General features: G+C 42.2%; 3 protein-coding genes across 7 annotated transcripts in view; 1 reads left to right on the top strand and 2 right to left on the bottom strand.

Annotated features, from left to right (window-relative positions):
• Window positions 1-2339, top strand: part of nrap (nebulin-related anchoring protein) — a 32468-nt gene extending 30129 nt beyond the window's left edge. For all 3 annotated transcript variants that reach the window (XM_035404304.1, XM_035404303.1, XM_035404302.1), the window contains 3 exons: window positions 424-735; window positions 835-987; window positions 1488-2339. In XM_035404304.1, coding sequence (XP_035260195.1) covers window positions 424-735; window positions 835-987; window positions 1488-1634 — 612 coding nt within the window. In that variant the 3' untranslated portion in view covers window positions 1635-2339. The remainder of the gene's footprint in view (window positions 1-423; window positions 736-834; window positions 988-1487) is intronic.
• Window positions 2103-15308, bottom strand: habp2 (hyaluronan binding protein 2). Its single transcript, XM_035404305.1, has 13 exons — window positions 15151-15308; window positions 14819-14852; window positions 14029-14103; window positions 13019-13126; window positions 12788-12904; window positions 11901-12017; window positions 9802-9973; window positions 6214-6320; window positions 5458-5743; window positions 4674-4819; window positions 3860-3994; window positions 3637-3779; window positions 2103-2692 (listed from the first exon to the last, which is right to left on the bottom strand). Exons 1-13 carry the CDS (start codon window positions 15208-15210, stop codon window positions 2534-2536), a joined length of 1659 nt encoding a protein of 552 aa, XP_035260196.1. The 5' UTR covers window positions 15211-15308; the 3' UTR covers window positions 2103-2533.
• Window positions 15309-18252: 2944 nt separating this feature from the next.
• dnmbp (dynamin binding protein) overlaps window positions 18253-22905 on the bottom strand; it is a 75434-nt gene continuing 70781 nt past the window's right edge. For 2 of the 3 annotated variants that reach the window (XM_035405095.1, XM_035405096.1), the window contains 2 exons: window positions 20849-21423; window positions 18253-20121 (listed from right to left, as the gene is read on the bottom strand). In XM_035405095.1, the coding sequence (XP_035260986.1) occupies window positions 19936-20121; window positions 20849-21423 (761 nt within the window). In that variant the 3' untranslated portion in view covers window positions 18253-19935. The remainder of the gene's footprint in view (window positions 20122-20848; window positions 21424-22905) is intronic. The other variant, XM_035405094.1, reaches the window with a different exon arrangement.

Genomic DNA, 22905 nt, shown 5'->3' with positions numbered 1-22905 from the left:
TAAGCTTACTGCACACTCATTTGTAATTAACAAGTTAACAAAATGTTCATTGTGCACTTGTTCATAATTAGCGTGTACACAATGTGCTAATTGCACACATATTTGTAATGAACCTGTACATAGTGTGCTTATTGCACTCTTATTTGTAATTGATTGTATTTGGTATTTGTAGTATCTCTTGTTATTGTATGTATTTATTTTGTGCCATGATTTATAGGTTGGCAGAACTCCATACAGTAGTAATTTATTAATGTTACTTGTAAACTCTCTCTGGTCTGGGAGTGTTTTAAGCCTGGTTTGTGTCACTGCTGCTTATGTAACTTTGGGCTTACGTTCATAAACATTGTAATTTGCTCTGCTTAAGTATGCCTGCTAAAAATAATGTAAAGTCTAATGTAATTAATGTGCATGTGATGACCGCAGTTCCGGTACAAGGAGGCGTTTGTGAAGGACAAAGGTCACCAGATTGGACTCCGCTCCGTCGAGGATGACCCCAAGATGAAGCACTCGCTGGCAGTGAGCAAGCTTCAGAGCTCCAACGAGTACAAGAAGCAGTTCCAGGAGACCTGCTCCCATTACAAGATCCACACCGACCAGCCTGACTTCCAGCACGCCAAGAGGAGCCAGGCGCAGGCTAGCAACCTGAGCTACCGGCAGCACCTGCACCAGTACACCTGCGACCCGGAGCAGCTCAACCTGAAGCACGCCAAGCAGGCCTACAAGCTGCAGAGCGATGTAAGTGCCGCCCCGCTAGGGGGCGCTCTGCTCCGCCGACACACTCTTCCACTCAGGTCTCGCGACCGTCGGGGTCTCACTTTCTGCCTCTGCTTCCAGGTGAACTACAAATCAGACCTGAACTGGATCAGAGGCGTGGGCTGGACGCCCCCGGGCTCCTACAGGGTGGAGATGGCCCGCCGGGCAGCGGAGCTGGGCTACGCCGAGGGGCTGGACCCTGACGCTGCCATCGCCCAGTACCAGCAGATGCTGGTGAGAGACACGCCTCATACTGCGTACCTTCACAATGATATATATACTGTACTGGAACTTTAAAGGGGTGGTTCACACAAAAAATAAAATGAAACTACATTGCTCTCTATCCATCCAGATAGTTTTGCTAAGATTTGAAGAGCTTTCTAGATATCTGCTCCACCTCGACTGGCACATTGTTTGTGGCGCTCAAAGTGCCCAAAATTTCAGTTCAAAAAACTCAACAGCAACATCTCTTTCCCAATATGATCACTCGGTTACTCACAAACGTTCACTGATCTTGTTTCGGGTGGTTTCGTTGAAAATTACATTCTACTGAAGGATGCCAACTGTGTATATCAACGCAAAGTCGCAACTAAAGCAAGCCAGTATTCTGGGATGCGGTAGCAACATTGTTTTGATCAGTGATCAATCTTTGTCATTCTCCCCATTTGACTGTCCTTATCTCCCTCCCTCTCTTACTCTTTTCCCTACCCTGTCTCTCTCTCTCTACTCTGAAGGATTCACAACATCAAACAGTGGAGACTGTAGAGGAATTTGAGCAGCCAGGAGTAAATCCTGATGCCATGGAGGTCCTGCATGTGAAAAGGAAGAAGATCACTCGCACTGTCAAGTCCAAGTCCACCAATCAAGCCAACCAAGTGTAGAGTCTCTGCCAATCACATCACAGTGGGCTGGCCTACAAAATTTTAATTGACTACAGACAGTCAAATAATGTCTTTTTTAATCATCAATTTTTATATTCATCTATCAGTACCATTATGAATGATCTTTGCATGGCAGCCAAAAAGAGCCGTGATAGAAGCGTTGAGTATTTTCAGGGCATGAAACATGTATATGACTCCTGACCAGAGGACGGATTTTTAGTTTATGAATGCTTAAAGTATGTTTGACGTGAGCAGTGTATATCTTGCTTTAAAGAGAAGATGGTGGATTTGATGGAAACTGCTTGATGATAAAAGAAGGGACTGTTTATTCTATAAACTTGTGTTGATGCTGTGGTTAAAGTATGTTTGATGTAAGTGAAGAACAGAACAAGACTGAGGCAAATTTCGAATGAGGAGCAGAATGAGGTTGAGGCTTACTCAGAATTATGAGGAGTTTGATGCTGAGGCTAATTCAGTAGCATGTTTATTTTCGGCTCTAGTCATTGACCATCGTCTGATCCTGGGCTTTAGCTTGTGATCAGTGGTCCATTTTTAGACCATCACAGTCAAAGCCCAGGTAATTAAATTTTACAGAGGTTACTGAATATATGACTGACAGGTTCAGCTTTGTGAAAATCTACCTGTGTATTAGCCAGGGTAGGGGTAGGCCATGATCTTTAACAATAAAAACTCTGTTACAAAGTACTCTCTGTCTAGTTTTTACTGTCCACTATGCTGGAAAAGCAAGGATGTACTCCTGGTTAACAGCCTATATTTTACAATGAGCGCACAAGTACATACAAGCAAGCATATGCTCACACGTGAAGTTTCATTCACATACATATCCATAGACACATGCTCATGATACAATTGAAACTCACACACGCAGTTTCCCGAGTTTAAGCCTGTATTTTAGAGTTGATCCAGTCGTTGAATTTGGTCACCCGAGCATAGATGCCTGGTTTGTTCGCCCTTCCACAGCTGTCTCCCCAGCTGACCACCCCATAGAGAAAATGAGTCCCATTTTTTTGGCACACCAGTGGTCCCCCAGAGTCACCCTGTAGAAACAGAAAAAGGAAACAAGGTGACAACATGAACTAGAGGTACACCACAGACCCTTTCTTAGTCTAATTTGTATTATTTTGTGGAAGCAATTCTTGCATATGTTTCTTCCGTGTATAGGTTTCATGTCTTTCATTGAATCAAGAGCACTTCATGACAAAGTGAGAGCTCAGCCACTCAAGGCTCTCTGAGAAAACCATCAACCAATCAAGGACCTCATTCTAGGTAACCTCAGAGGAAATAATTTTTCTTTCATACTGATGAAAATCTATAAAAGAACAAACCCAAAACAGTGGGACAATCATGCAAAAAGGCACCCTTCTTGCTACTTTCTGACATGTTAGTAGGCTTGTGTCTGTTTGATTTCTAAGGGGGGTTACAGAACTGAGACTTCAGCCAGAAGGCTGGATGTTCAAGGCATTTAAAGGCATTTAAATATCCACCTGTACAGTAAGAATGGGCAGCATATGAACCAGGGCCGGCCCATGGCATAAACGCTCTATGCGGTTGTTTAGGGCCACAACCACCAGGGGGGTACACAACAACGAGGGGGGGCCACACGATCCAATGTTTATCTAAAGTAAATGACGGTATTTTTCGTAATTACGTTATTCATCCCCTATCGTGGAACTAGCGGTCTAAATCTAAAATGTAATGGCAACAGAACATTCCGTAACAATGTAATGTAAGAAGGATTTTACCAAGAAACCCCCCCGCTCGGCAGAATCCAACAGAGCACCCCTCCCCCCCCCTCGTCCAACGCATCCCACAGAATTGTTTAGGGCCACCAAAATCCTAGGGATGAACCATTTATTCTATATCAGTGATGAGAGTTCCCCCAACATACATGCAGACCTAGAAAGAGTTCACACTGTCTTCAATACATACATACACAGAGACCTGTGCCCAGGTACATACACACAAGCGCACAGGTACACACCTGGCAGGCATCCGTTCCGCCTTTCATGTGTCCTGCGCAGAACATGCTGTCGTCCAGCCTGCCTCCATAGGCGGAGTCGGCTGAGCAGCGCTGCTGGGAGATGAGGAGGACCTGGGCGTCCAGCAGCTGCCTGGAGTAGCTCGCTATAAAACAGTAGGGGAGTGAGCTTGTTGCGATTAACAGGAGATTATGGGATGTAGAGCGAAATTAAGCCTGATCGTACATGTTGGCGTGGCACCCCATCCAGTGATGGTACACTCCGTTTCGTCCGGGAACTTTTCGGTGGCCAGGCATGCTGTCTTCACAAACATTGATTCCTTGGTACACTTGCCACCAACCGCTTTCAGCTTCAGCAGGGCTACCATAAGAGAAAGCCAGGAACAAAATGAAAAAACAAATGACACTTGCATTTGGGATAACTTATATCCAGGGTCTGCTGGGTGGCTTATCCTGTTAAGGAACTGTTCTATTGTATCATATATATAGGCCCAAAAGTCCGATATTGAAGCCGGACTGTATTAGTGCTGAATGTGGACCTTGGTAGGGTGATGCACAATTGCAGGACATTCTAGTGTCCTCTGCGAACTGCGAAGTTTCAGTCAGTCAAAATGACAGCATCTCATTGCGCACCAGGGAACCCCTCTTTGATCGCTTTGGGTTTGTACGTTGAGCTGCACATGCAGTGTCTTCCTCTTGTGTCTGGGTGAAACCAAATTGCAGTGCAATAAGAAGTGGTGACTGACAGCATGCTTTGGAGGAATGCGCATGTTTTTCCACACAATCCTGAACTAATAGCGGAGGTTGCAATGACCGCTGTAGTATGAACATGATCGAGTATTTCAAAATGTGGAAAAAACATTTAAAAGGATCTCTGTAATAACCGATATCCTTGATTAGAAAAAAACAACTTCCATAAAAGTGAATTTTGAGTAAATATTGCTCTCTGTTGAGACTCTAAAGAACAGGAGCAGGGTAATTTATAGCTCAGGGTGTGTGGTAAGTTATGTCAGAAATCAGTACCAAATAGAATGACTCACCAAGGTCATTGTGGAGGGAAACCGATGTTTCTCTGAAGTGTTCATGAACTATAGCCTTCTCAACCTCCACAACCTGGGTGTTCAAATCATCCTTCAATAGGTCCACTTTGCCCAAGACAACCCTCATTGGTGCTCCAGGATTAGTGCTAAAAAGTGGAAACGGTCAGAGCTAATGCTGCTCTAAAGACATTAAGCAGGTTGCATGAAGCCAGCTGCAGTCGCAACACATGCAGACCAACAGGAGACCTTTCTGATGTACAGCATAGTCACACCGCCGTCAGGACAGCACATTCACACACGGTGGCCTGAGATCACAGTGCAGTCAGAAGCACCACGCATTTGGGTGCCGTGGGCCTCTGTCATGGTGTACTCACATTATTGTCAAGAACATACTCGCATTCTTAATGGGTTGTGACCACAGTATGGTCAGGATAGTGCACTGACAAACAGTGGGGAGTGGTCACATTACGGTTATATGCTCATGTATACTTGGCTGCAGCCAGGACTTTATAGTTTCCAATGTGCTGTGGGCATAGTACGGTCAAATATTTACACGTATATTGAGCTGTGGTAACAGTACAGTCAGGAGGGTATACTCATATATATATACTGTATAATATATATAGTGTATATATACTGTAGTACCAGTACATTCAGGTGGGTATACTCATATATATTAGGCTGTAGTAACAGTACAGTCAGGAGAGTATACTCGTGTAGTTGACAGTGGTAATAGTATGGACAGTGGGCTGTAATCATAGTAGGTTAAAGAGAGTATACTCACATACAGTGGGCTGCAGTCAGAACCCAACAGGGCCGGATTAGTGTACCTCCACATATGTGACTGAAGGTCGTTGAAAAGCCCTGGGGTTGCACCTGCAGGGAGACCTGCCAGGGGTGGGCCCCAGGGACAGCCTTTTTGCCGCCGTAGATCCTGGCGGTAAAGCGGGTGGGTTGAGGCTTTCCACAGGTGGCGAATTCCACGGGCGTCGAAGAGGAGGGTTTTGGTTTGGCTGGCTCCCCTGGCCTGTCCGGCAATTTGCCTGTGGTCACGGGCGTCGGCTTCACTGCTAAAATATGTGAGCATAGTCTTAATGAGTCCATGGTCATATATATAAAAGGTCTTAGCAGGCGCACAGTCATGTACATGCAAGATATTATTATTATTCATTGTTTTTCTTTATTCAGTAAAGCATTCAGGGAAATGTACATTTTAAACATCCGATTTAATTAGGTTAAACAAATACCATGTTTGGTCATTCGAATTCTACATCCTGCCACTTATAGTAATTGACCCCGGTGACCAACACAACCAATATTCTGAGGAATCTGAAAATGACCGGAAGGACTCCCGTAAGACACCCGAAAGATTCAGTAAGTAAAGGTGCTCACTGTGATTGTGGGATGTAATGTAGTTGAAATGAGAAAGATGTGAGCTCTGGCTATTTCATGGCTGACTATGACTGGTATACCTCAGCATCCCATCAGAGACAGAGTGGAAGCAAATGTTACTAGAGCTGTACTGTATTGGTTATGTTACCTTTGCCACTGTTTGATCCTGCACATTGTTTCACTTTGCAGAAGCTCCAAAACAGGGCCTCCCTTCTTTTAACAAAACACCATGGTTTGACGTCTCCATCTGGGTTTCTAGAGAGAAGAGTAGGGCTGGGTCTCATTCAAAGCCTTCACTTCACATGCAAACCCACAAGCCAGCAGTCTGGAATCAAGAGTCAGGGGTGGCGGCACATCAGATTTACAGATCCCATAAATGGGGGGGCTCTACATAAATAATGGGAATTCATAAACTTGTTGTACTATAGCTGATTTTACCTCATGTTAATGGTACCTCAGTGGTATCACATTTCTGAGAATGCTATTAGATGGTCAAGTGCGGTGTGCTTAACCGGAGTTTAAACCACAGAACTGCATTACAACTGGAACAGCTAATCCTTATTTCGTATATTTAGATTGCTGCTCTGTTTGTAATGCAGTCCTGTGGTCTAGGGGATTAAATCTGATGTTTAAACTCCAGCTAAGCACACTGCAATTGACCCTATTAGTCCTTTCCACTGTAGAAACTATTTTGTTGTTGTCATTTTCTTCCCTGTTAAACATACCTGATTTCAATGATATAAACAAGTTTTCTTTGTATAATAATAATTAGCGGAGATTCTGGGGTTCAAGCCAACACGGACCATTAGAAGGTGAAAGCTGCGAAGTGCAATATGAATTAATCAGAATCAGAGTAATTGTAATAGTCAAGTCCATTTATACATACAAGGAATTTGACTTGACACAATATGTTCATTCTCAATGAATGAATGAAAAGGTTTAATTGCACAACAAACTAACCGTAGCATAGGACCATCATCATCATGTCATATAAGAACTGTAAAAAAAATTGTCATTATATCATACAAGAACAAAATAAAAAATAAATGACGGTTTGATTGTGTCTGTATGAAAACTATTTAATGATAGGTATTGGGTTTGGAAAAAGGGAGCCTTCAACACACTTATAATTAATGGCTACATTTCTGTTTGTAATTAGTGGGCTTACTTCGGCAAGTCCACTCTTAATATCTTTCATATTTATTATCTGCACTTTATTATCTGGCTAATTCTTCTAGCTATAACTAGTCATACAGTTTTTGCACTACATTCAAACTTTTTACACCACAATGACCGTTAGTTCCAGACATTGCTGCTTGTATTCATATTTTTGAAATATTCAAAACTTTTTGAAATATTCAACTTTTTGTGAGCAATTTTTGTGGTCACTCCATAGAGGGTCACTCATGGACATTTAGTGGAATGCTTTAGCAGGATGCATGCGCAGGTGGTCACTCACTCACTGACTTTTATTAGGATGCACTTCCAACGGCACAAGCATAACTTTTTATGCTTAAATTTTTAAGCATAACTTTACCTTAGCTAACCCTAACATGTTAGCATTTCGCCTACTTTAGTTAACCTAGTTAGTGCGTACAGATGATATCCTGCACACGTGAGTAGGAGCTACGGACACACAGCTACAACCCGCATACGGATGCTATCCTGCACGCATGAGTAGGAGCTAATGACACACAGCTACAACCACCAATACAGATGTATGGACACATGGACACTACAACTACCGATACAGATGTATGGACACACGGAGGAGGTGAGGAGATGCCATAGCTAGCTAGCTATATAGTTAGCTAAGTTTTACTCATAACACTTTTAGGATATGACTAATCCCTGGAACATAATTGCTACTTTCTGATCCCCAGCTGTATATGTAATGCTACGGTGCGCCGTAGGTCTGGGCGGTTTCGTGCTTCTTCTGAGCTATGCGCCCTCATTGAAATGCATTGAGGCTTGAGGACAGTGCTAGTTGGAATTTGAAGCAAGCCCACACAATTCCTTCAGGAATTGTAACCTTTCTAGTTGTTATTTATTTTACTGGTACACTCGAGGTGGCACATAATACCAGGATATACTCATATATACTCATTTGAGCTAAATCCAGTTCCAATTTACATTCTTGAATTTTTGTGAAGCACCTTTATGACTGGCAATGTCACTAACTGACTCAGTGAGTAATTCAGTCAGTTAATGAATGGTTCTTGAGGCAAATTTGTGGAGTGAGGATAGATGGATGTCTGTAGCAAGTTTCGTGTAAATTGGACTCACAGCATAGGAGTTATGACCTTCAACCTTTGTCCGTAGACTGGTGGCATCCCCTATTGGGTGATTTCAAAATAGTTCTACACACGTGGTTCAACAGTGTTATGAAACATATCTTGCGAGTTTTGTAATGATTGGACAAGCAATTTTTGATTCATAGTCTGATTTGTGTTATGCCACGGCCCCCTAGTGGTCGATTTGAATAAAACTTTCAGGATATGTTTCAGGTACTAATGTGGACATATCCTGCAAGTTTTGTGATGATTGGCCAAACGATTGTTGACTTTGGTCTATTTATGTGCTGAGCCACGCCCTTTTGAAGTTCATTGGTCAATATCTTTAAAACACAATAAAATATCAACAAGCTTTTGATAAGCTTGGTCCAGTAATGATCCACAGAAAATATGGTAGCAATCGGATCTATGGTTTAGGAGGAGATGTCAAAAATGTGTTTTAAAGAAAAATCAAAATGGCGGAAAAACTAGTCACACGGACTTTAGTGGTTCATGAGGAAAATTTGTAGAGTGAGCATAGATGGATGTCTGCAGAAAGTTTCGTGTAAATTGGAGTTATGACTTTTCAAAGTTCAAAATTTTGACCTTTAATTATAGTGCCTCTATCAGGCTGATTGGGGTCATAGTTCTTGGGCAGCACTTGCACACAACTTCCAATCAATGGGCAGAATTTCATGTCTCTACCATTGACCATCTCATGGGTGATTTGCGCAAACATTTCTGAAGAAGATTAATAATAAACCAGCACAAAAGCAAAAACAATATTGCTTCAGCCCTTCTGGCTTGAACCCCTAATTATAGTGCCCCCATCAGGCAAATTGGGGTCATATTTATTGGGCAGCACTTGCACACAACTTTCAATTAATGGGCGGAATTTCATGTCTCTACCATTTACCATCTCACAGGAATTTACATAAACATTTCTGAAGAAGATTAATAATAAACCAGCACAAAACAAGCTTATTATTATCAGACCCCTTGAACCCTTAATAATAATAATTATTATAATAATGGAAGGGCCAATTATATCCTTAACTTAAACTTATGAATTCAACCACCTCTGTCAGTTCAGGGGGAGCCTCTTCCAAAAAGTTATTGACACTGCTTAATTCCTACTTTCTGTCGGTCTGCAGTTCAGCAGTGAGCTCACACAGACAATGAGCTGGAGGAGATTTCATGTACAGCTCTGCAAGCAGACAATGGGAGCCTAACTGACCTGATGAGGTAGCTGCTATGTATATGAAACATAGTCCTCCTACCAAATTCTTCCTTTCCTGGGTGATGCTGCTTTACATATGTGTCTTACAGGATGACACATAATAGTCAGCAGTCCTATATGCAAAACTTTTGTAACACTTTTTTGAGGGGTGGGGGGAGGGCATGGGTTGTTAGGGAACCAAGGACAACAAGGTGTTCAGGCTAAAAATCAAGGTGCATCTGACCGGCAGTAGTTGTGCTCGCCGAGCATTGCATCTTCCTGGTTTTCGGTGAAGGAGTCAGCCGCCCTTTCCAGGACGGAGTGAGAGTTCCAGGGAAGGCAGTCCTCCCCATCCTCCGTCTCACTGGCCAGTCCATTGTACGTCAAGCCGTTGCCCTCATAACAGTCCGGCGAGCCTGGAGAAAAATCACGCTCATTTTTACCAGTGATACCACTCCATGAAATAAATGAGTCTTTTGTTCATCCCTTATACCAGGGCTTCCCAACCTTGTCATGACAAGGGTCATGATTTCTCTAAAGCAGACCTGAATCTACCCTTGCATTGGTATCAAGATAATCCCAATTTTTGGCATCAATTTGATCCTGATTTTACCTTGGAGCTTTGAAAAAAAGGAGGGAGGGGCTACTGGGGAGATTGTGTTGTGCAGTCCCAAGAAAGGCTAATTGTCAGACTCATATTTAAATCCCAAAATGTGGGCAGGGGTTTGATTCCTCACCACAGCACTTTTAGTATCCCATTTGTAACCATCTCTGCTCTCCCCCATCTCCACCTCTAACTCTCTCTGCTCTCCCCTATCTCCACATGTAACCGTCTCTGCTCTCCTCCATCTCCACCTGTAACCATCTCTGCTCTCCCCCATCTCCACCTGTAACCATCTCTGCTCTCCCCCATCTCCACCTCTAACTCTCTCTGCTCTCCCCCATCTCCACCTCTAACTCTCTCTGCTCTCCCCCATCTCCATCTCTAACTCTCTCTGCTCTCCTCCATCTCCACCTGTAACACTCTCTGCTCTCCCCCATCTCCACCTGTAACCGTCTCTGCTCTCCCTCATCTCCACCTGTAACCCTCTCTGCTCTCCCCCAGCTTCACCTTAAATCCTGTCTGCTCTCCCCCATCTCCATCTCTAACACTCTCTGCTCTCCCCCATCTCCACCTGTAACCGTCTCTGCTCTCCCTCATCTCCACCTGTAACCCTGTCTGCTCTCCCCCAGCTTCACCTTAAACCCTGTCTGCTTTCCCCCATCTCTACCTGTAACCCTCTCTGCTCTCCCCCATCGGCACCTGTCATCATCATCACCATCGGCGATCACTCTAAGTCGAGTATGATGGTCCTCCAGGGGGGTCTTTATTGTGGGTCTTCAAATGGCTGAAAAGGCCAATTCTGGAACCACAAACTTTCTTGCAGTGTGGGCATTGCTGTGAGGTGCTGGAAGTTGAATGTGGGTGAGCCTTTTTGGTGGGGACTCTCTCCTTTCTTTGCTGCTGCTTGACTCTGGCAGCCTGTCGGAGATTGTCTTCTTGGAAAGTGGCTCCTTCATGTAAACTATTTCACCATGCGGTTCTGTTTTGAACGAGATCTTCACAGTTAGAGCTGTTTATGTGGAATTTTTTGAGGTTGATCCTGATGTTGTCCTTAAAACGCTTTTTCTGACCTCCTTGGTGGCCAGCATTTAGTTCTGAGTAGAGGACCTGTTGTGGGAGGCGTTTTTCCAGGCACTCGAATTACATGGCCTGTCCATCACAGCTGATGTTTAATGACGGTGGTGGCAATGCTGTCGATGTTTGATTCCTCAAGAACACTGATGTTAATGCACTTCTCTTTCCAGCTGATACGCAAGATTTTTCGCAGGCATCTCTGGTGGTAGGACTCCAGGGCTCTTATATGCCTACTGTAGGTAGTCCAGGTCTCTGCACCATCCCCACCTGTAACCCTCTCTCCTTTCTCCCATCTTCACCTTAAAACCTCTCTGATTTCCCACAGTCTCAATTGACTGGTTGTCAGTTCTCCTATACATACCAGTGAGGTGAGAATGCAGTAGCCAATTTTTTGCCCTGTGGGCTATAGCCTACAGTGGGCACTGACACGGTCAGGATTCCATTCCAGACTGCCAGGAAAATGACTACACTGGAACCCAGAACTTCAGGGGGCCACACCTCCAAACATCCATTTAAAAAAGATTAGTCCCAGCTGATAAACAACAAACATTAATATTTCCTCAAGGGCTGGAGTGGAGTTGGAATTAACAGATGATGAATTTTGGTAAACTAAAGTATTGTATGGGCCCAATTGAAACATGTCAAATCGGTTTAATGTCACTTACCTACTTGGCAGAACTTTCCAGTGTAGCCAGCAGGACAATCGCATTGTACGGTGGTTCGAGTCAGTCCTGGAATGCAGGTCCCACCATTCAGACAGGGGTTGGGGTTGCAGGGTACAGCTGGGGGGAAGAAAACACAGAAATACATTAGGCACATGTGCACACATATGCAAGGGATCCATCTGCATGCTGATTTTTTTCCCCAACCAATTACCTTAGTTTTAGTTGTCAGCCCTGTAAACTGTGGATCAACCCTTTCATTAGGACAATATCACCCTCTGTTATACAGTATAATACATGAAACATCGCCCTCTATTGGACAGTATAATACATGAAACATTGCCCTCAATTGGACAGTACAATACATGAAACATTGCCCTCTTTTGGACAGTACAATACATGACACATTGCCCTCTATTGGACAGTACAATACATGAAACATCGCCCTCTATTGGAAAGTATAATATTTGAAACATCGCCCTCTATTGGAGAGTATAATACATGAAACATCAACCTCTACTGGACAATATAATACAGGAAACATCAACCTCTATTGGACAGTAATAATACATGAAACATCACTCTCTATTAAACAGTATAATACATTAAACCAGCCCCTTTCAATTACCTGTTCCAATGGCATACATAGACCCCTGCAGATATATTACAGTAAAACCTCCTACTAATACTAGTACTTCTATAAAATTATATTAAAAATAAAAAAGTTGGATTTTACACACGTTATGTGCAACACTGGACAATAAAGAAATACCATATCTTCAGTTGGGAGTTGCGCAAGAAAACTGCTGTCAGAATAAACTAAATGTATTTCCATCCACATTCTTCCGTTCATTATTCATGTTTCATTTTAGAAGGCAGAAGCTACGCACCCCTTATGCACGTGGGAGGTTGGAAAGGTGGTGTGCATTTGCACTCGAAGAAAGGAGGCTTTGTGGTGATGACGCATTCGCCGTGCCCACACTTGGCGTTCTTGCAAAAGTCATGAACTGAACAGACAAACAAAGGAGAGAAAAATGTTAGTTCATTTTTTTTGGGGGGGGGGGGGGGGGGGGGGGAGCAGGGAGTAAGGGAATTATAATAACTGGGAAACACCACAATACCTGTATGACATCTCTTGCCCTTGAAGGGCACGGGGCAGATGCATTTAAAGGTGCCCCCATGAGCTTCACACCTCCCATTGTTTAGGCATGGGTTTGGATCACACTTTCCTGGAAGACAACAGCAGAGCATGGGGCTTCCACATTTTTCCATGAAGAACTTTACATACAGTACAAATAAGGAGATGGACATAGACATACAGAGGGCAGGACAACAGCTAAAACACTAGAACAACTAAAAGCTACATATAACAGTGAATGCATTGGTGTGACAGGCTTTTATGTAGAACACCACACATTAAAGGTGCGACAGGTAATCAAAAACATCTCTGACAGTAACTAACCAGTGACCTGAAGAAATTTTTTTTTGACTCTGCAAAAAACTCACATGCATGTGAATACCTTTCTGGTTTTACATTGTACAGGCACATGTATCCACAGTGACTTAATAAATGGGCTGACAAGGCAAAATACTAATAATATTACAGAGACAACAATACTAGGAAAATGTGTAAAGAACACATATATTAGTCTTAGTAACTGATCATCAAGTTCTGCAGAGAAATGAAGAGATATGTCAAAGAAGTGTTAACATTATAAGCCTAAATTACAATATAGATACAGCCTATAAAGTAAAATGTTCAATAATGTGTATATTCATGAGTAATAATTATTTTAATAATTTTCTGTTTTTAATAACTGGATCCTTGGTAATATGAACAATTAAATCGCCCCGTGAAACACGCCTAATAAAAATATTCATTACTCATGAATTTCCAAATATTGAAACATTTTACACACTCATATGTTCACTCTAATGGCCATACTTTCTGACAGGGTAAAAGGTGTTCAATCAAGAAGGTGTTTTTAAACACTTTATATTAAGTGTTTCAAGGTCCCTGAATTGACATCAGCCTAGTTGCCACCATTTTGGAGCTTTAAAACATTTAAGTGTTTTAAAACAGGCCTGTTTTGCATTGTCCCATAATTCCTGTCATGCTGTTGTGTCTTACCGGTTGCATCCAAAAACCCATACAGCCAGTCAAAGTTTTCATCTCCAGCGACTCTTGGGTTTTGTGTTGGAGAGTCTGTGAGGGAGGAGAGTGTTCTGAATAAAGTAGTGAAACAATAAATATGAAAATTGAAAAAAGTACTGATACATCCAGACATACACCACATTATGTTCACGTTCATCTGAGAAAGTCTGGAAATTACAGATGAAATGAAACTATGCCTTTCTTACAGCAGAATGGGAACTGTTTTTGGTAAACTCTCTTTCTGTTTTTTTTAAATAATACAATGGGCGGTTCCATCTCAGTCATTATAATCTTTTTTCACATCCTCACAATTTCTTACATGCCTATTAAATGAATCAGTTAATGTGGGATTGTGAGTTTTTTCTAGTGGTATGCTGGAACTCTGTTTTTTGTTGGTAAATGCCTAAACTGTGGACAATAAATTGACTTTTCTCGTGTTTGACAGTTCATGTATCGCATACCAAGACATGTCAGGCACGACACAATTAAATGCAAACAAAAACTACACAGCATTGTTCGAACCCCAGGAAGATTATCTGCACACTGTGTATTGCTAATGGAGATCCTAAATAAATAAATAAATACAAAAACAATGCAAGAAATAAACAAAAAACTCATACTCCACATATTTGTGGACTCAGATCCTGTTTTGGCAGACAAATTGGATTTTTACATATTTAACAAGCCAGTTATTTAAAGAAAACCTTTACATACATTAAGGCAGACTATAGCTTGAAAGAATTTTGAAAAGGCTGGAGTTACATACCATTCACCAAATCAAGAATTCCACTCAGTACTGCCTGCAGGGGAAATTGAAATTATTCTTCATGAGTGAAGTGCCTTTTTTATGTGTTGCATAGTGTAGGGAGCCCATTTGATTTATTCAACCACAAAAGCACGTTATTTCTTCCAAATGATACAATTTCATAACTTGTATCCTTTCACCAAAGCAAAAAATATAGTATGTCCAAGTTAACCCTTATTACCCTCTTTAGCATACAATACTTTCATGAAATTAAATATGCATAATAAATATGCAATACACGTATGAATTAATAAAAGGGTGTCAATAGGCCTATAGACATGCATGGAACTTACCGCAGAATTTAGCGTGAAGCTTGCACACAGACACAATAAAAGCGTCAACCTTACAACCATTTTGCCTGTTCCGTTGGTAGGAGCTTTTCGTGAATCCGCACCACTTCCCCGTTAACACTAATCTTTTCTGAACTTTATCGATGTCAAACATTTGCTCCATTCATCGATTTTCACAAGTCTCATCCATGATTCGTCCAATCACTGTGATACTTTTTTTTCACTCTCAAACCCCACGCAGGTCAATGGACTTTGGATACATTTAGGTGTCACGGGTTGGGTGAAAGGCGATGCGCATGCAATATTCACCGCAGTTTTGAGCTGCATATATTGCTTATTATGACCACTTTTTAAAAAATTTATTTTTAACTGCTAAAATTATGTTTTTCAGAAGGACACATTTATCTCTCATTCATTAGATACATTTTATAACATGGATAACAGTCTTAGTCTAACAATGCATACAATAGGTTAAACATGGTCAAATGTGGGTGGTCCACTATAAAGACAAACTTTGGCAATTATTTGAGTTGATTTAGACTGCCACTCAAGATAAATAGTTCATTGGTCATATTTGCCAGGTCTCATTGTTTGCTCCCACTGTAGACTTTGACCCAAACCTCACGATATATTTTTAAAATAAAGTGTTTTGAAAGCCCTAAAGTAGTAGCAACAAAGGCGCCATCAATTTAAGTGAAACACTGGGTTGAAAGTGCTACTACTGCTCTGTTTATTGAAAAATGGTAGTAAGATTGTGAAACACCAATGGAACCTTATACTATCAGATCAGGAAACATGATAAATGTATCATGACTTGCAAACAAAAAAAAAAAAAAAGAAAGAAAAAAGTAGGGATAGTAAAATAAAATAAAATAGTAATGAAGTTTCCATTTAATATATTTATTACACTACTTTTACTGTTGAAATCTGGATCCTCAGCAAGATTAGATGATTAGAAAACAACCATGTTTGAAGTCATGTAGTCATACATTATTAATTTAATTAGAACAGATTTTATACTTCCTTGCAGTGGGCCTATATAGATGAATGCAGGAATATATATAATGAAAGTACATTTACAGACTTGACATATTTGTTAAGATTGGCTCAAATCTTTTAGAGAATTGTGGACATCAAGTGCCCAATCAGACCAACATTTGTTGAAGTCATTGTTCAGTGAACCCATTCAAAGGAATTGTAGGGTGGCCTTAATAAGACAGATTTCCTACAAGTGTGGACTCGTTAAATAAAAAACTTTGTGTTCTAATGTCATTTCTACAGAATTAGGCAAACTGAATGGAATCAGTAGGCTGCTTAATCTGTCTTATTGTACAATACATACTCTTCATATTCTTAGATGTAATGCATAATATCATTACTATTCACAGAAACCAGGGAATATCATTCTGTCATGCTCAGTATCTTTAAAGCAGTTGTCTCACATTTTAGAAACATGAACATATATTACAAACCTGACATTTGTGTTTTGTCTACATCATACAGTATATCTAATTAGACCAACATTCTATCAGGCAAGTGAACTCAATGGAAATTGTAGGCTGGCCACCACAAGAATTATGGGTAGTCTGCAGCGGTCCAAAAACTAAGAAGTTTCCCAATAGCTAAAAAGCTGGCACTTGTTCCATTTGCATGTGTTTTGATGTATCACAAAATACACAATGTTATCCCTAATCTGCTCCACTTCAGATCTAGGAAAGCCATGGTCCATTGTAGAGGACATTCCCTGAAGAATGCAGGAGGTGGCTCATTTCATGTTGGGGAGCTCCTCTGGTGCACTTTATTCTTAAATTGGCATGCTCCCGCGCCAGCGCTCCTTATTTCCTATTTGGAAAGGGCATTTCACACAGCACCACATTGTGACTGTGTCCTTCAAATGGAGAAAAATATAAGGTAGGCAGTCACCTCCGGGACCTCAAAGTGGACCCTTCTGCTCTGACCTATCCCAAATTTTTATAAATCATTGTTTAAAAACAGATCTGGTGGCCACTTATTAGTGTAGAACCCTACTCGTTTTTTTGTCTATTTTTGTTTTGTTTTATTATTATTATTATTATTATTATTATTATATTATTTCTTAGTTAAACTGACGGTTGAGTACACTGTCCAAAACCAATTTCTGTGTAAGAAAAGCGCAAAGGTTTGGGGAAGCGATGTAGCACAGCAGTGGTGGAACTGAGCTTGTAACCTAGAGGCCGTAGCCTTGATTCCCAAGTAGGGCACAGGTGTTGTACTCTTATGCAAAGTACTTATCCTGAACTGCTTCAACAAATATTCAGCGCCATTCTGAGGCTCTGCTGAATTTGAACTTTGGCACCTAATTCCCCATTCAGTTCATTTTTCCTTCTGTAGACTTACATAAAAATGGCAATACCCAAACATACATAACAGTTGTTATAAATTTAGCAAGATGATTCCAAGATGTACATTTACAGAAACTGAGAGAACATCCAAAATCTGTGCTACACTGAACAAATTAATTTTGAATGAACAATTTGCACATTCAAATGTCATGAGACCTAAAACAACAATCTTTCCATACCAATCAAAATGGAATAGCCCTTAAGACCAAACCTTGATGAATGCTTAAACCCCATAATCACCCTTACTGGCTGCATTTTGTTTTGAATTCATGTTACCTTTTGTAAATGACCAGACTGACAAATTAAGTGCAGTCAGTAAATCTGTTCAAGTGGTATACTCAAGACCACAATGGAAATATAATGGAATAGGGCTGTCACCTAACTGGTCTTGCAACCTAAAGGTCACAGGTTAGATTCCCGGGTAGGACACTGCTGTACCCTTGAGCATGGTACTTAACCTGCATTGCTTCAGTGTATATCCAGCTGTATAATTGGATGAAATGTAATGTTGTGTAAAAGGTTGTGTGAGTTGCTCTGGAGATAAGCGTCTGCTAAATGCCTGTAATGTAATCTAGTAATAATGACTCACTAATTTTTCATAATTCTTGTTCAAAAGCTACAGGAATGAAGTAATTTTAGTGTTAACTTACTGTATTAAGTGTTCTGATACAGTATTCTATTGTTTGAGTAAATACAATACGAGACACAGACACACAAGACAGGCTTTTCCAAGGCATCTCTTATCAGAATAACTGATTTGTTTTTATTCAGATGAAAAAAAAATCACTTGACACAGAAGTGAACACATCTCCCGAAACGGCAATGAAGGGTATGATCAGTGAGGGAATGTGGCCACTAGGGAGCGCTCTCACACCATCTCCAATTCCGCGAAAGAGCAAAATAATTTTCCTTCCCTTTTTTTGGCATACAAATCGCTTTGTATTTCACAGGATTTCTTGGTCTTGGTCCAGCTCTGTTCAGCAGTGTCCTTTGTTCATTTTCGTTTGACATTTTGGCTTGAGAGCACGCTCAGCCGGTGATGACATGATTCTGCTCTGAGGTTAACGTCAACTAAAAGCAAGCCCGGCGGGAACAGCTGCCTGGAGACAACTTGAGCTGTATGAATTTAAACACTCCACAGACAGTCCGTTTCTGACAGTCTTTGATCTGACTCCTGATCCAATCCAGCAACTAAATACTTCAACCACAGCACTCTAGGCATCGTCTCTCTTTTCTAAACGTATACAGTGCCACCTTACACAGTTTTTCTGCTATTTTGGGAAGAGGAAAGGAAACACATCCGCCCTTACCCCAAAGAGGAGCTGCAAGCAGCAATAGGACTGTAAGGGGAGGCGTTAGCCGACTGAGGGACACCAGCAGGTAGTGTTCTTCGCTAACATGATTAATACTTCATGCCACAACACTGCCATTTAATGTGCACACAGAATAGAGAGCCCAGTCTCATGATTAAGTTCTCTGGGGGTTAAAAAAAGCAATGAAAATTTTTAAAAACCAGGGAAAGAGCTGGATGTCCTGAGCACAACCTAACGCTATTGCCTCGTAAGTGCACAATAGCCTGTATCAGAAGCATACGCAGAGAACGGAAAAGAAAATAAATCCACTGAAATACTCCATTAAAATTCCACTCCGTATTTAATTTCAGAAAAGGTTACTTTATCACTTACTTGTAGCTGAAGTACATAGTGCTTTAAGACGTTTAGTGGTGCATGTTTGATGCTTATACATCCAACCAAATTCTTTTCCTGGGTTTAATAGAATGGCCAAAAGTGCACAGCACAATGTCCCCGATGCCAAACCGTTTCTGGCTCAGTTTTAATGCCAGCAACTCGTCCTCCCATCCCACAGGGCGGCGCTGTTGCAGCCACGGCCAGTCAAGCGTCTCGCGTCGCAGCCATACCTCGCTCGTGCCATCCTCACTGCTCAGGTGGGTGAACTGCGCACTCGGACATGAATGTGATCTCCTTAAGGACATTTTGGAAGAACCACTGATGTTCATATTGCAGATTCATGAGGGGAGGAAGAAACAAAACAAAAACCAAAACCCCTCCTGTTCCCACGGCACAAAACCCAATTCATCTGTAGTCTTCCGGCGACGAGCCAAAGTTCCATTTATGGAAACTCCAGAAATAAAAAGAATGGAAGACCTATAAATATAATCATATATATATAATATATATATATATGGGTATGCTTCTCTATGTATCTGTGTGTAGCATATCAGCAGCACTGAAAAGTTCCCACAGAAATTCAGTCCAGCTCACGGCAGACGCTCTGCACAAATAAGGCACCCTTTTGTCCCGCTGGCTCCGCCTCCCGGGGCCACCAGCCCAATCCCGCGGCTCATTTTGCAGTCTGACCCTGTCGGTCGGCCCCCCTCTCCCTGCGCTCAGGTGTACTCAGACTTGCGGATGTAGTTGGAGGGAACGTAACCGCGGCGACCGCCCGCCTCGCCCAGCCACCACTCCTGGTTGCCGTTCAGGTCGTGGAACTCCAGGATCCGCACGCGCTCGTGGGCCGCGATGCTCAGCTCGTTGACGCAGCGGGCACTGAATGGGTAGATGGCGTAGTAAATCTGGAGAAACATAATCAAACATATATATATATATTAATTATAAATATAATTATTACACTGTTATCTTTGCATTATCTACATATTATCTTTGCTTCCCAGTTGTAACGCAAGCTTGGAACATCTTACTGCAGTGATGCTCAAACTCCATCTTAGCCCCCCCACACCCCAAAAACTGAATTCTAAGAAGCTGCTAATTGTTCTTCCTCAGACACTTCTAATGTCTGTTGATGGATACTGAGGGATTTACCCTCTTAACCCATTTTATGTAAAAATAGATGTAGAGGCCATTAGGAATATACATATCCTATATCCACATCCCAGAGCTATTAATCAGCCAGATCAACTAAGTGGTTAAATTAAAGACTGAATAAATCTCAATGGGAGAAAGCACGGAAACTTGGTCCCTAAATCTACACCTTCTGTGGAAAATGACAAGTTCAAATTTGAAGCAAATAGTCAAATGATAATAGTTTTAGTGAGTTTCAGGGCAAAAAACAGTAGAAGAACTTTTCAACAGCTTTAGGTGATAAAGATATTGGCTGCAATATCAATATCAATATCAGTATGAGTATCAGTGCAATATCAATATCAATATCAGTATCAGTATCAGTGCAGCCAGCCATCCCCGGCCATACGGCACAAGCAAGGCCGGCCCCGCCCCTGGAATTTCCCCTGTGGAACAGCGTGTCTGTTCCAGCGCCTCTAGCGCCAGCCGTGGGTGCCGTACCTGGTGCCCGTCAGGTTCAGGCTGCAGCTCGGGATCAGAGAGCTCCTCGTGGGGAGGAGCTACCCCTCTCTGCGGGTTACAGTCGCCATTGCGCCGCTGAACGGACCCGTACTGCTGGCCGTGCCTCAGGGAGGAAAGGGAGTTTGTCTCCGAGGAGTCTGAAAGGTCCCTGTGATTGGCGGGATTTGCATGGAAGGATTCCGAGGGCTCTCTGGCGGGATGCCGGTGGGAGGAGTCGGGCTGGTCCCTGTGATTGGCCTGGCTCCGGTGGGAGGAGTCAGATGTGTTTTTCTGATAGGTGCCGCTGGGTGACGGGGCGTCCCTGCGATTGCTCTTTCGGCAGGGGACGGGGTCCGGGGGGGTGGAGCCGCTTGGGGGAGGGGCCGCGGAGAAGCTCACAGCTGCTGTCTCCTGGTTGAAGGTCAAGGTGCTGTTGCTGTTCTGTCGGGAAAAGACGGGGGAGGAGCCTCCGTATCCTGACTCGTTGGAGGAGTGGCTTCCTATGGAAACATCTGATTGGCTCCTTCGGGGGTTGTATGGCTTCAGGAAGGAGGTGTACACAAAACCCTTAGTGGCTGCGGAGGGAAGAGGAGACAGGCATTAACAATGTATTCACACACAGGCACACATTAAACACATATACACACTAACACAAGCACCAACATTTTCACTTCCTGTCTCACATAGGCATGTGCACATACACATTTACAGTTGAGGCCAAAAGTTTACATACACCTAGGTTAAAGACATTCAAACTCAATTTTTCACAACTCCACACATTTCATGTTACCATACATTTCCCGTGTAAAGTCAATAAGTGTATCTACTTTATTTCAATAGGAGGTCATTTAAAAAAAAATAGCTAAGAAACAGATTTATTTCAGATTTTATGTACTATATCAGATTTTCAGTGGGTCAAACGTTTACATACACTTTCTTAGTATTTGGTGGCATTGCCTTTTAATTGCTTAACTTGAATCAAACGCTTGGGGTACCCTTCCACAAGCTTCTCAAAATACTTTGCCGGAATTTCTGCCAATTCCTCCTGATAGAACTGGTGTAACTCAGTCAGGTTTGTAGGCCTCCCTGCTCGGACACGCTTTTTCAGTTCAGTCCATAAATTTTCTATGGGATTCAGGTCAGGGCTTTGTGATGACCACTCCAATACTTTCACTTTGTTATCTTTAAGCCATTTTATTACAACTTTGGAGGTATGCTTAGGATCATAGTCCTGCTGGAAGACCTAGTTACTACCAACTTTTAACTTTCTTGAGGTGTTGCTTCAGAATTTCTAGATAATCCTCCTTCCTGATGCTGCCATCTATTTTCTGAAGTATACCACACCCTTTTCCAGCAAAACACCCCCACAACATGATGCTGCCACTCCCATGCTTCACAGTTGGGATGGTGTTCTTCAAATTAAAAGCCTCACCCTTCTTCCTCCATACATAGCCCTAATCATTATGGCCAAACAGTTCAAATTTTGTTTCATCTGTCCAGAGAACACCCCCACAAAAGGCTAGGTCCTAGCTCTTTGTACTGGTGATCACCAGCAAACTTCATTCTGGCTTATGTATGCTGGTCTTGGAGTAGGGGCTTCTTCCTTGCACAACAGACTTTTAGGCCATTATGATGTAGGATTCTCTTAATGGTGGATGAAGATACTTTGGTACCTGATGCCTCCAACTCCTTCACCAGTTCCTTTGTCGTGGTCTTGGGGTTCAGTTGAACCTTTCGGACCAAAATGCGCTCAGCCCTGGTAGTTCATTTGTGCCTCCTTCCTGAACAATGCAGTGTCTGTGTGGTCCCAAAATCTTTACATTTACATACAATAATTTGTACAGATGCTCGTGGTACTTTCAGTTGTGTGGAAATTGCTCCTAAGGACGAACCGGACTTGTGGAGGTCCACAATTCTTTTGTCTGAGGTCTTGGCTGAGTTGCTTGGATTTTCCCATGGTATCAAGGGCAAGACAGTGGTTCTAAAGGCAGGCACTTTAATACAGCCACAGGTGCCAATCAATTCCCAATTAACTCCTTATTATGAGAATTGGCCGA

This window comes from Anguilla anguilla, chromosome 2 (genome assembly GCF_013347855.1).
Source record: "Anguilla anguilla isolate fAngAng1 chromosome 2, fAngAng1.pri, whole genome shotgun sequence".
In the NCBI taxonomy this organism is placed as follows: Eukaryota; Metazoa; Chordata; class Actinopteri; order Anguilliformes; family Anguillidae; genus Anguilla; species Anguilla anguilla.
This window is presented reverse-complemented; position numbering and strand designations above follow the sequence as displayed.